Below are 13,530 nucleotides of genomic sequence, written 5' to 3'. Positions count from 1 at the left end.
CTTTTATGTAGTTGAAGTTATAAATATTGGCTCTCATATTGTCTGTAGTGTCAATTGGTGCTGCAGTTCTGGGAAACACCCCAGACAAGTTGGTGTTAGCTCTGCTTAGGCTGCTGATGGCCCAATTAAGGGACCCATTACAGCCTCACAATTGGACCCATGAGAAGGGCTGATAGCCCTTGGTAACTCAGCAAAGTATGCGGGACTTGCCCATGTGCTCAGACTCCATTTTGCTTAATTCACAGTAAGACAAAGATGTCTTTACACCTGGAAGTGCCTATATGAGTGTGATGCCTTCATCTCCCATCTTGTGTTCCTTTTCTTGCTTCCTACCCTGGAGGGGCCTTTGCCTACAAGCTGTAGTCTACACAAGGGACTATGGACCCATCCCAACGGGGATGCTCTACAGAAGACTTGATTTGAACCTGCAGCTCTTACATCTATCACGCTACAGCCTGAACAAGAACTTTGCCATTACTGCTATTAATTGATTCCATTTAACCAAATTTAGCTCTCATCTCTATCTTTTTTCCCTTGTATGCATAAACCTTTAGATTTTCTTTAAGGATTGGACCAGCGTGCATTTGTGGGTTAAGATTGATGTGTTATTGACCTGGTTGAGGCTTGGTCCTTTGGATCGAAGACCTTTTTCTTGTACTGGCGGTGTGGTTTTCATAACCGTTATGGCCTAGGACGGGTGCACTAAGTGGTAGTACTGCGGAGACTGGAGTGCTCTAAGAGCAATATGCTTGTGTGACTGTGTGTTTAGCCAGTAAACTTGGGTGAACCGAAAGTTATTTTTGTCTGGCTGGGTTTGGTTTGCCTTAGAGGTAGAAAACCCCAGCTGGCCTTGACTGCCCGTTTGACAATTGGTCCTGATGGTACTCTTCAGTTGGTCCCGCGAGAACCACACGTCATCTAAGTCATAGCCAGGTTATTATTTTTATAACTGCAATGTTTAATTTAAAAATGAAACGAAAAATGTATCAGATTTAGTAAGTTAATAGTAAGGCTGAAGTAATCAATTAAGTAAGAACATGATCGTTACCTAACTATTGCAGGATCTTTATCAGTATATTAGTATGTGATCCACGTGGTATGTTGATAATGTGCGTTCCCAAAAAGAGTTTTCAGTCCAATTTATTCAAGTAGCTCTTAGAGCTTGATAGTTGCTTTTTCGAAAATCCTTTGATAGCATCAAAAGTTTGCTCAGGGCTTGTTAGACGCCGAGAATCAGGGATCCCGGCCCACAACATTTTGGCAGGCTGAGGCGGGATCTCAACATGACCCACCATGCCCCCTCGCTTGGCCAAAACTCTGTGAAAGGTCGTAATTACTGCCTGCTTCCCGTTCTACTCGCGTCTCCATGTACTGCTCATGCTTACCTCCCCATAAAGGAAACTAACATTAAATGCCTTGTCAAATTTAATGTAACACTCTTAACTTTCAACGCCTGAAACAGCCAAATGTAACTATTCGTGTCTGCATAGTAAACAACTGCATTATTTCATCTGTATTGAATAATCCAAAAAGTGTGACCTAAATCTTTACCATGCCTATCTTGGGTTGCAAAGATTTGAACTGCTTCCTGAAAGGTTCCACAGTCTCAGCCAGCTCATGCTCTACTGATTCTATTCCTGCGTCATTTGTGCAGTCGTGTATTTTATTAACTATTAGCTTAGGAATTTGCGTTCTCCACTGGAAACTGCTATACAGGAACTGTTGGAGTATGCCGCAGCTAGCAACATTTGACAGCATTGGGAAAGAGGATGTCTCTTATGTGCATCATTATCCCGACAGCCTTTGGAGTTCCTGCTGAATGTATCTTGAAAGGGACTTTCAGTTCATCACCACTAAATCCTTGCATCATAACTAGCACTGTCTCATGTGGCAAAACATGTCTCTCATGCCCTGCATTGCTGCGTGTACGTTATTTCAGGTTTTATAGTGAGGAGTTTTGGAAATGATCATACCAACATCCAAATCATATTGTTGTGTTCCTTGAACTGCAGGATCACTTCTTCAACTGACTGTATTTGCACAATCTAGCACTCTGGTTAAAGTATTCGACTCTGAATTGTTGTTTGGGGTTTTAACTGGGCATTAATCCCATGCCTCGTAATCAAAATGTCTTCTTCTTCGGTGACTCTTGTATTCTTGAATGGTGAGAAAAGATGCTTCCAGTGTTGAAGTTTCCTCTGCCAACTTTAAGTGCAACTCTCAGAACGTTTTGAATCCCTCATCTGATCGTTAAAGACTTTAGTATGAGTTTGCTTGTCCAGTTGTAGCCATTGCGCCAGATCATAATTCAGGTTCACACCTTGGAGTCTCTTTGCTATACAACATTTTATTTCAAACTATGTATGCACACACACCTAAGCCACACAGAGAAAATTTGAAGTTATGTACTTTCGTGATGCATTCCATGTCCTTCTGCCACTGTTCTCCCAACGAACATTCAGTGTTATAGCATCTATCCTCCCCAATATGGCAACATATGGCATCGTCTGTCTTCCCAATTTATGTTTGATAGGCTTTATCGCACTTGACTCGACTTTCCCATCATGTGGCACTCAGTGGTTTCAGGGTCACAGAGGATGTTCCCAGATGTGCTCTCAAATTTGCCATCAATGAGTTGATGCACTAGATAAATACATAGATGCTTTGAATTAAATAAAAATCAGCAGCCTCACTTAGAAGTCTGACGCTGCTCACTGACCACCAAGTTCAATAATGAGAACTGCCTGGACAAAAACTCCACGGTTAACTCTCAGATCCATGTCTGCACTCCTCCTTCTTTCCTCTCGTGTTGGCACCATTATCGTAGCCCTCTCTCATTCAGCTATCACAATTCCCATACTTCCAGCTTTTTAAGAAGTCACTCATTGTCATACCAGCTCCTGTGTATCATCCCAATTGTCAGATAGAATTTTATGGAATGCTCTGACAGCGACCATTGCAGGCACTTTCACTCTGGTCTATTTGTTGTTAAAAACGCACCATTAAGTCAGTTATTCCCAGATGCAATGTGTTCAAGGTGTGCCAAGGTCCCAGTTAATAACAGACATACAGACAGCATAATCATAACCAGTAACCCATAACCTGGTCTTAGACACCTTATATGACCCCCTTTACATAGGATTTGGTGCCACTACAGGACCTTGGTTGCAAACCATGTTCTATATGGTTCCAGTTTATACCAATAACGTCACAGACCTTAGAGATAGTTTATACAGTAAAAGTTTTGTTATCGGGTATGTTGGGAAAATGGGGGGTGCTGGGTAGTCAAAAATTCCAGTTAACCAAGAGTTATACGTACCAGTGGAATACCAATTTTCAAAGAGTTAAAATACAATAAAATGAATAAAGTATACAGGTACTCACCAATCCAATAGTAGTACTGCACTGCAGAGTGTTTGGTTTCTTGAAGCACTTAGGCGTGTACAGGTAAAGTCTTCTATACAGTAGGTTATCTTATGACACTACATATCACTATGAACAGCACATGGCATATACCCAGATCACTAAAAATACACTTAACACTGAAACTATACTGAACATAATTTAATCTTTCTTTGATGAGTTAGAAGGCCATTCAGGATCTTGCAGTGCCTCAGGCTCATCATTATCAACATCAATTATCATTGTAGATGTAGAAGGTGTAGGAGATTGGGCTGAATCTGTACTAACCCTATGACACACACTGGAAGCTGCTTTTTTGAATAAATCCCTGATATCAGCTTGCTTAATTTTCTTCTGCCTTTTTTGCATAAAAGTAGAGTGTAGAATGTGGCATTTCATAACCTCCTGGGCACTATAACATGGCTGCCTTTCTGCAGATTTAATTATTGAAACAAAAGCTGAAGCAGCCTTTCCCCAAGTTATTTTGTCCTCTTCACTAAAATCTTCTTCGCTGTCTTTATCAGTGTCTTCATGGTCTTTATCAGTGTCTTTGAGTGTTAGCTTCAACCCACTCTTCTATCTCACTTTCATGAAGTTTGTTGATTGCGTGTGAAGGAGTAGCCTTTCAAGAATTTGTGCTAATGTATTTTTTCTAACTCTTATTTTAAAGCCTTCAAATTCATCTTCATCAGAAGATACTTCTGCAAACATAACGCTAGACCACAATTTTATCTAAGCTCTTTAATGTTTCACTTTTAACAGAATTCCAGGCAAAAGCAACATTAAAAATTGCATCTTTTATGTTATCACGAGATTGAAAGTCCTGTATAGTGCTTTCATGATTGATAAGTTTTCTCAGGAAATCTCTTTTGTAATAATATTTCATATTCTGGATGATGCCCTGGTCCATTGGTTGAATCAATGCAGTAACTTTGGCAGGAAAGAAGATAGTAAAAATAATATTACCAGACACTAACTCTTTCCTGAGAGTGAGCTCTACAATTGTCGAGCAATAGAATAACTTTGCTATCTTCAGGTAAGCCTAGTTTTCTAAAATGTTCTTTCACTGCAGGTACAAAAACATGATGAAACCAATCATAAAAAAACTCTCTGTCCATCCATAAATTACCTTGTGCTCTGTAAACAACAGATAAATGTGCAACACCTTTGAAAGCTCTAGGACGATTATATTTTCTAATCACCAAAAGTTTTATTCTATGCAAGCCTGCAGCATTAGCACATGTAAGAACAGTTAGTCTGTCTTTACTGTGGTAAAAAACAGCAGCACTAAATTCGCTTGCACCTGCTAGGGTAGAATTTGACAAATATCGCCAAAATAGGCCAGAAATTTGTTCAGGGGATAGATCGTGTTCAGCAATTAAATTTCTAAAAAAATTCACAATATTTTTCTGCACTTCATGGTCAGCCAATTTTTGTTCACCGGATACATCTAGCTTTCTAATACCATGATGAAGTTTAAAACACAAACGCCATCCTTCAGAAAATGCACATGGCTCAGTTAATTGTATTTGCTTATAAAAATCTTTTGCCTTTCAACGAGCATTGGACCAGAGATAGGGGCACCCTCCCATCGTTTCAATGAAAACCATTCATATAAAATACTGTCTAGCTTTTCTAATTTAGGTGTATGCAGATTAGAGAGTTGTTCAACAGCTTTATTTGACTCACAGCTAGCAAAAATCTGAGCAATTGTCCTTTCTGAGTCTTGATGTTGTATATCATGGACAAGTCAAAAATGTACTCTTGTATCAAAACATTCCTGCTCTTGCCCTTTTCAAGACATGTACAAATATCTATTTTCTCTTTTAATGTCAATGTAACTCTCTTACACTTCTCTCCTTTCCTTTTCGCTGGTATTTTGGATGCAGTAATGGGAGGGTGGCATTGATATTTTGCGATAAACACAGGACTATATACCGAGTAATAAACCGACCGATCACAATGGCGGATACGAACAGAAAGAACAGCATTCGGCTCTTCTTGGATAACTCAAGCGTAGTCCAGCTGCTCTTGGAAATACTTGGGTCCCGAATAGTTTCGGCATTGGTCCCAGTTACTGGATTGAAGACTTGTATTGGGAGATATTAGAAATGCTGGTTTCTAGAGCCATTCCAGCTGGTAAAGTGCTAGATAACACAGCTTTTACTGCATAAATATGCCAGAGTCCTGTCGGGAACTGTTGTTTCAGGGGCTTGTTTAGGCCCTGTACACAGTTCTGGTAGTAAAGTGTTTAATTGTTTTTTGAAGAGTTGTACCCAGCAAAGCTGTAATGTTGTTGTGGCTACAGTCATTACACAGTTTTCTCTAGCATGATTTCTATTTCTATTTCTTGTCTGTTTAGGAATTGATCTAAAGTCTATTGATGTCAAGGGAGAAATTCCTGTGGACTTTGCACTGAACCCTTGGAGAGTGACAAACTAGGGCCCAGATCCTGAAACAGGAAATGTAAAAGCAGACTTTAGTTTTGTATTGTAACTTTGCCTTACTAAAGAGTTTTAAAAAAATCTTTGTCAAGCACAGTTCTTCTCTTTTCTTTTAAGCCTTACATACAACTATTTTCAAATATACTCATACCTAGCTCTCTTTTTTTGCTCCATTGTGAGCAAATCTTTAATACTTCGAGAAGAATAGTTATTTGATCTGTAGTATTTGTACATATTCATGAATAAATACATGTATGCATCTCTGACCAACCAGGAAAGGCCATTGGAAGAAGATGTGAATGTCAAGAATAGAGGCATGTATAAGCATTTTGAATAGCCCCAATTGGAGAATTACAAATGAAGCATTCAGGAAACCAACGTACCTAATATATCCCGATGAGTGTAATACCGTGTTTTGTAAGGCTTATATTCCCGAATCCGTTCAAAAGTAGCAGGTGTAGGTGGTGGTGGTATTATTTTTGAGCATACAGCACAACAAACAAAGGAGCTCAAATCTGGATTCCTAATCATGGTTGTATAAAATATTCAAGGTGGTTACTAAAATGTCCAAATTGCCCTAATCTTTGCAGACAAAATGCTTACTGTTTCTACAGAAAACATGCAGTCCAGTTAAAAGATAAAATCATTCACTATTAGCATGATGTCTAAAACATTTGCCTGCAGGTTAAGCACAAGTGGTGAAGAGCTCAATAACATAATGCGGACTGATGTTGGGAGAGGATTTATTAACTGACCTCCTACAGCCTTAAACCAACCTCATACCTAGCAACTGTTACTAAGCAGGACAAGATTTGCTCACAAAAGCATTTGTAGATACTGGGTAGTGTTAAGCAGCATCTCATCAATTTTTTTTGTTTTATTACTTACGTCATGGCAACAATTCCTCTCAAATCCAAGCAGGTTAAAGAGATTTAAACAGTATTTAGCAATGCTACTGTTTCAAATGTTTGGATCAGTATTTTTTGTTAAAGAGGTGAATGACTCATGTGTGGCATGGGGTATCAAAAAGTCTCCACTCAGGAAACCATTGTGGCTTATTTTTGTCACGGTAGGAATTTTCTTGTAAACTTTGTTACCACTGTTGAAAAGGAAATCTACAGAAACAGGACAAAACTAAACATTATTGGTGCTGTTTGTTTATCCCCAGTTCACATAAGTGAAGCTGTGCTTGAGAGATTTGAGTTCTCCCTTTTGGTCACTGCTATAACTGGATGCTGTATTTGCAGGAATCAGATATTTACACCGACAATTTTCAGCCATGTTTCTGTACTGTCCATTAATGTACTGCATGCATCTTTGCACTCATGCTGTTTTCTGCACTTTATGTATATCATCTATGTATTATTAAGGGTTGTTTAAAAAGTAATTGCTACAAGGAGGTAAGTATGACCATGAGTTGAAAAATGAAAAACTAGGTGAAACATTCCTCCTTCAATCCACATAGGTTTGGCTCAGTTTGACTAATTAGTCTCAACTCCAACAACAAACACAGCTGCCCTCATAGCCAGACCTTCCACTACACAGTCTCATGGCTGCATTCACCAAGCCCCTCTCCCTGGCTCAGTTCTAAACCCTTCCCCTCCCCTTCTTCCACTGTTACTACTGCTCACTTCTATGGTCCCCTTCACACCACAAAACATAATTCGACAGTACAGACCCACTCTTGCCTTATTCCCTTATAACACAGACCCCTTCAGAGTAGTTCTAGATCACTAGGATTAAAGCCCATTGAAGCAATGTAGGCTTAATATATTTTAATGAATTAAAGAATAATCTGGTTAAAATTCCACATAATAGTTGTTAAATGAAAGAGTTAGTCTCAAGGCTCCTTCTTATCCTCTTCTATAAAACAAAAGGCTAGAAAAAAATATCTTGTTTTGCCCATGTTAAAAAATTCTAGCCACCTTTTAGCAGTGCCCCCAAGCCTTGGAGAAGGGACTTGAAAATTGGAAGAGGATGGTCTTTGTGTCAGGAACATGCTTTTTGCTGTCACTGAAAAGCCACCCACATTTGGCCAAGTTATGAGAGTCTTTAAAAATCAGTTTGCACATGCTCAGTAGAGACTTAGATTTTCGTAACTAAATATCCCACAGATTCTCTCTGCATTGTGCATGCTTCAACTCAGGGCTGAGCAGGGTTTTTCCTGCTGTAACAGCTCTGGGCTGTGACAAGTCCCAGTTAGGGCAGCTGGACTGACAGCAGGGAGCCTGCCATTCATTTGCTCTTGCTGACCCTTTTGCTGAGTCCAGGCAGAGTGGAAGAACAAGTTGCTGATTCAAATGCAGAGGGGACCATATCCAGAGCAGGGAGACAGGTAAAGTGAGTAGATTGAGATAAGGAGCCTGCATGCAGAGGTAGAGGGCACACTTGAACTGGGGGCTGGCAGAAGATAGAGAGGACTGGGATGGGGGAGACAACTGGGACTGATGGGGGACTGATGGGGTAAGAAGACTGGGAAGGGGGACTGTGACTGGAATGCAAGGAGCTTGGGAGCCAGGAAGGGAAATAGGTGAGGGCTGGGAGCTAGGAGGGAGAGACTGAGATCAGATGAGGAACCAGAGGAGACTGGGACTGGCTAGGCAAGGAGATTGGAACTAACTAGTAGGGCAAGGGACAGGGAAAAGGAGCTGAGATGGGAGAGGAGACAGATCTAACAAGGAGCCAGAGTGCAGGGGGAGAATTGGGAGGGGTTGGGACAGGGATTCTGGGGCGGCAAGACCAGGACAAAATGCTTTAGGAGTGGAGACTGGGACTGACTAGATGAGAATGGGACTGGGACATGGAGCCATGGGAGGAGGAGAGGACTGGGAGTGGGACAGGTTGGAGTGGATGGGGCATAAAGGGTCATTCTTAAGAGGAATGAGCTGAAGATTGTGTGATCACTAGAGCTTGGAATGAAACACAAAATTCTGGTCTCTCTCAATTCCTTTTCTGTCAACAAATATCAGTGAAACCCACTAGAGAAATATGTATGTCATTCCCCTCTAGTGTGAGTCTATTCAGAGGATGGCAACCTACCGTTAGCTCACATGGCAGAGTCATGTGCAGTAGCTATAAAGTTTCCAACCCTGCTAATGACCCATACAGGTGTCAATATGACACTGCATGAATCTCTACAGAGTTTTATCAGTTGGCTTAATTAAAAACATAGTTTTTTGTCTCATTTCCTATGTTAAAAGAAAATTATTAAGGTTGCAAAGTCAAGCACTCAAAAGTTAGGAAATGGAAAGAGGTACTGGGTCTGTAGAAAAAATAGTATGTGATCATGTAATTCAGGGGTAGGCAATCTATGGCATGGGTGCCGAAGGCGGCACACAAGCTGGTTTTCAGTGGCACTTGCATTGCCCAGGTCCTGGCCACCAGTCCGGGGAGCTCTGCATTTTAATTGAATTTTAAATGAAGCTTCTTAAACATTTTAAAAGTCTTATTTAATTTACATACAACAATAGTTTAGTTATATATTATAGATTTATAGAAAGAGACCTTCTAAAAACATTAAAATGTATTACTGGCACACGAAACCTTAAATTAGAGTGAATAAATGAAGACTCGGCACACTGCTCCTGAAAGGCTGCCGACCCCGATGTAATTAAAGATTGGATTATAATGCAGATACACAAGGAGGCTGACTGGATAGGCAAACTTAACTCTGGCATTTCCTAACTTGTGAATGCTTGACTTTTCTACCTTAATGTTCTTGTAACATAGTTTTGTGTGTAATTATTTCAGAAACTGTAGAACTTGTATATTTTACTAATATAAAAATAATTGAACTATATTTTATATAAAGAAAATACCCCCACCATTTTAGAATTTCCAGTGTTTCCAGTGACTAACAAGAAATTGATGGCATATATTTTCCAGTGAAGGTACATGTAGTTTTTAAAACTAATTTAGAAATAAAACCAGTCACTCAAATGGACAGAAAAGGATGTCTTAACAAAGGATTTATATAAAAGAGTAAATTAGCATTTTGAATGGTCGTTTCAGGTCAGCATTTACAGAGTTCTGGATTTTTTAAAAAATTGTTAGATGTTCTGTCTTTTTAAAAAATATCTTTAGTTGCAATATTAAAAATGCAGTTTCTGCAGCTCAAAATACTACTTCTCACAATGTCCCTCAAATTTTAAAACTGCTTTCCTTCTTGCCAAAGCAGACCATAAAAAGATAACAAACTATCACAGAAATTTCTAAATTCACTTATTACTAGAGTCTCCAGCTCCCACTTAATTATTTCTTTTATCTACACACTGTAATTGTCAACTCAGACAACAGTTTTTAACATTTTATTACTTTGTATGTCTTCTATAAAGTTTATAGGTACAGGCATGGCATTGTAAAATGGAATAGAAATTAGATTAAATTTTACAAACATCATTCCAGGAATTGCATAGAAAAGTTAGCAGACACCTAATTTAACATTAACAATTCAGATGCCTACATTGCCAATTACTCTTCTTCCCTTCTCTGTTATTAAGCAGCTTCTTTAATCCCACTTGGAAGTCTTCCTCCTCACATACCTGGCTCCTTCCCTGTCAACAGCTTCATAGAGGTCCTTTTTATTCTCTTGTGTTGCATGTAAATAACCAATGTAGGCCACACACAGGGTAACTGTTATGAGTCCAAAAGCCATAACAGGTTTGTTCTGTCAAAATAAATTAATATGCACTTTTAGTCAGCTATTTTGTTTTTTTGATCCATCCTGTACATTAGGCTCTTTGCTCACGGCATGCCAAGTGACCAGGGGCCCTCTCCGACATCTTTTTATGACACTAACACCACTGCCACTTTTGAGACCTATGCAAACAGCTATGACACAAATTGACACAATGCTGGTGACTACCATCTAGGCCAGTGGTTCTCAAAGCCGGTCCGCCGCTTGTTCAGGGAAAGCCCCTGACAGCTCAGCGCTGTAAAAAAACCACCTCCATGAGGGGAATGGCTCCCAGTGCTGAGGCACTGCCAACTGTGCCACTTTTCAGCACTGACACTTGCAGCGCTCAGGGGGATGTTTTTCCATACCCCTGAGTGAGAAAGTTGCAGTGCTGTAAAGTGCCAGTGTAGACAAGCCCTTAGTCAATTAAGGCTCCTTTACCTTGTCAGAGTGGTGTAAAGGAGCCTTATTGTAAATGACAGTAATGGAATCCTCAGCTAGGAAAGTTGATGGGCTTTCTCCCTTTTTCTCCTGTGCCAGAGAGGCACAATGGGGTTAGATTACAGCTCAGGAACTACTATACTTATCAATTTAAAAAAAATGCAGGACAATGATTAGCAAAACAGTACGAATGTCATGTGTGAAAGTCTGAGCAATTTAAAGCAACAGTCTTACTTTACAGAACCCCAAAATAAAAGTAATGTAATTTAAATGAAAATCCAGGATTATGACTGGAATGCAGGGTCTTGGTTAATAAGTATTTGTAAATGAACTTTCATGTATTTAAGAAATGCTGAACAGTTTTTGTGATTTTTTTCCCCCCTCCGTATACTAGTTTGAAACTGGTGTGATTATATTGCATTATATTGACAAATAAAATATGCAGAATTTTGGATTTTTTGGCACAGAATTCCCCCAGGAGTATTAGATGACAGAACAGTCTAACAGGATACAGGGGAAACTGACTATACACAAAGTGATGTCAAATATGCAAACTAATCAAACTGGGAAAATGTGAAAACTGTTTTTCAGTTATAATATTCTTAAGTGGTACTTATAAGTCTGGTAGCTTAAATGTGTGTTTTTTAAAATGTATCTCAAAAATACATCTGTAAACATATTGTCTCTGAAGGAGCCTCTTACAGGTTTAATGAAAAGCTCTGGATTCACAGCTCGGAACAGGGTGGTTGTACGGACACCCCTGAGTCCTGGAATTCGACTGTCTTTCTCTTTGGGTGCTTCTTTTTTAATGTTTGGGGGCTCAGGTGCTGAGGACATCTTGATTAATGATGAATTGTTACCTAAAGGTAAAACACAAAGAATGACATTTTTGAATACTGATTTTTAAAGAAAACAAATTATAGTTCATGTTTTGTAGACCAGTATTATGTTCTCCTTTGCTCATGCCAAGTACTGTCTCTGGTGCTTCACAATTATGCCACTCACACTTGGATAACTGGTTGTTTCATAGGTTGTTGTCGATCCCAACACTGATGTGCCTTCATTTGGTGATTCCCAACACTATCCCCCTTACCATAAGAGTTTAATTTGAGGGCCATTGTCTTTTTGATCCCTAGTGGGATGCTACTCATCTTATTCGGTGTGGCTACTGTACTCTCATATGGGCCCGCCCTGGGCTCTTTCAAACCCTTGTCTCATTTTCATACTGAAAATGCATGTCACACCCCGAACCCCTGAGATAGAACTAAAAATGATCAAAGCAAGTCAGTTACTTTTGCTTAAATTGTTCTCACAGATCCCAGAATCCTCAGCACGCAACTCCATTTTAGGCCATGTCTACACCACAGGTGCTACAGCAGCATTGAGGGAAAGGGTTTTTCTGTCAGTGTAGGTAATCCACCTCTTGGAGCAGCAGTAACTAGTTTAATGGAAGAATTATTTTGTCAACATAGCCACATCTACACCAGGGGTTAGGCTAGCTTAACTTCAGTGCTCATGGGTGTGAGCTTTTTGACATCCGAGTGATGTAGCTAGATTGAGCTAAATTTTTTGTGTAAGCCAGTCCCGGGCCTCTCTCAGAGTTAACTGTAGTTCAGGACCTTGCAGCTTTGGACCATGAATATCCCCATTCATTTAAATGGGCCTGATCCGGCAAGGCACTGAGTGAGCTCCCATGTACTTCAATGACATCTAAAGGTACTTAGTACCCAACACTGTACTAGTGCCATGTAAAAACTACAGATTTAAGGATGGGTATGATCACACTCATAACGGGTAATTCTTCATCACTCTGAGGCACAGGGTTGTGTTTTGTTTTAAACCCAGCTCAAATATTTAAAAAACAATTTAATTGAAAACCCTTGTAGTAATTTCTGAACAGGATCCTAATCAACAAGATTCAGAACTGCTCAAAACCTTGCTGATTTGAGGGAGGGGATGGAAACCCCTGCACAGGGGAAGGCCTTTAATAAATTATACTAACAAGTCATTTCCCTTGACCCCTGCCCTAGCGGAGAGCAGCACATGTGCTGGAACTAGCAGTGTGGGGGGAGCTGCAGCCCCCTGATTTGAAGTGTTTACAGTTTGGTTCAATTGCTCTCAGCATCTCCACTATACAAACTGTTCCAGGGAGAGCCGGCGGCGGGGCCCACGCACATTTTGCAAACATCCACAGGACTTTTAAAAATACTCTCCCCTGGGCCAGGCATGCGGCAGCCAGTGTCAGCGCTTCTCTGATGCCCAACCCGCTCTGAACAAGAGTCCCCCGCTACTAACCAGCGAGGTTCTGAATTGGGGGGAGGGGACTGGGGAGCAGTGGGGAACCCGGGGAATGCGGTGAACACTGGGAGCGGGGCGGGCCCGTCACGGGCTGTGCGTGCCCCACCGAAGCGGGCGCTGTTGCAGGCCCGGCCGATCCCCGCAGCGCAGTTGGCCAGGCGGGTCCCACCCTTGGCTCCCCGCAGCGCGGCCTCCAGCCCCGCTCTCACCTCGGCGCCGCCCGAGACAGGACCCGGGCCGGCCGCGCAGAGGAGCCTCCCGCCGCCCCCT

The 13,530-nt window shown here is 40.8% G+C and overlaps 2 protein-coding genes across 2 annotated transcripts in view; both read right to left on the bottom strand.

The window, feature by feature from the left end:
* Positions 1-6,673, bottom strand: part of LOC116819824 (uncharacterized protein C6orf163 homolog) — a 20,096-nt gene extending 13,423 nt beyond the window's left edge. Inside the window, exon 1 of the mRNA XM_032771853.2 lies at positions 6,230-6,673. Within this exon, the coding sequence (XP_032627744.1) occupies positions 6,230-6,377 (148 nt within the window). The 5' untranslated portion in view covers positions 6,378-6,673. The remainder of the gene's footprint in view (positions 1-6,229) is intronic.
* A 3,465-nt stretch (positions 6,674-10,138) lies between these two features.
* SMIM8 (small integral membrane protein 8) lies at positions 10,139-13,524 on the bottom strand. Its single transcript, XM_032771849.2, has 3 exons — positions 13,470-13,524; positions 11,665-11,822; positions 10,139-10,512 (listed from the first exon to the last, which is right to left on the bottom strand). The coding sequence occupies exons 2-3, from the start codon at positions 11,797-11,799 to the stop codon at positions 10,354-10,356; spliced, it is 294 nt and encodes a 97-aa protein (XP_032627740.1). The 5' UTR covers positions 11,800-11,822; positions 13,470-13,524; the 3' UTR covers positions 10,139-10,353.
* Between the last annotated feature and the right edge of the window lie 6 nt (positions 13,525-13,530).

The sequence above is a fragment of the Chelonoidis abingdonii genome, chromosome 3 (assembly GCF_003597395.2).
Source record: "Chelonoidis abingdonii isolate Lonesome George chromosome 3, CheloAbing_2.0, whole genome shotgun sequence".
Lineage (NCBI taxonomy): Eukaryota > Metazoa > Chordata > Testudines > Testudinidae > Chelonoidis > Chelonoidis abingdonii.
This window is presented reverse-complemented; position numbering and strand designations above follow the sequence as displayed.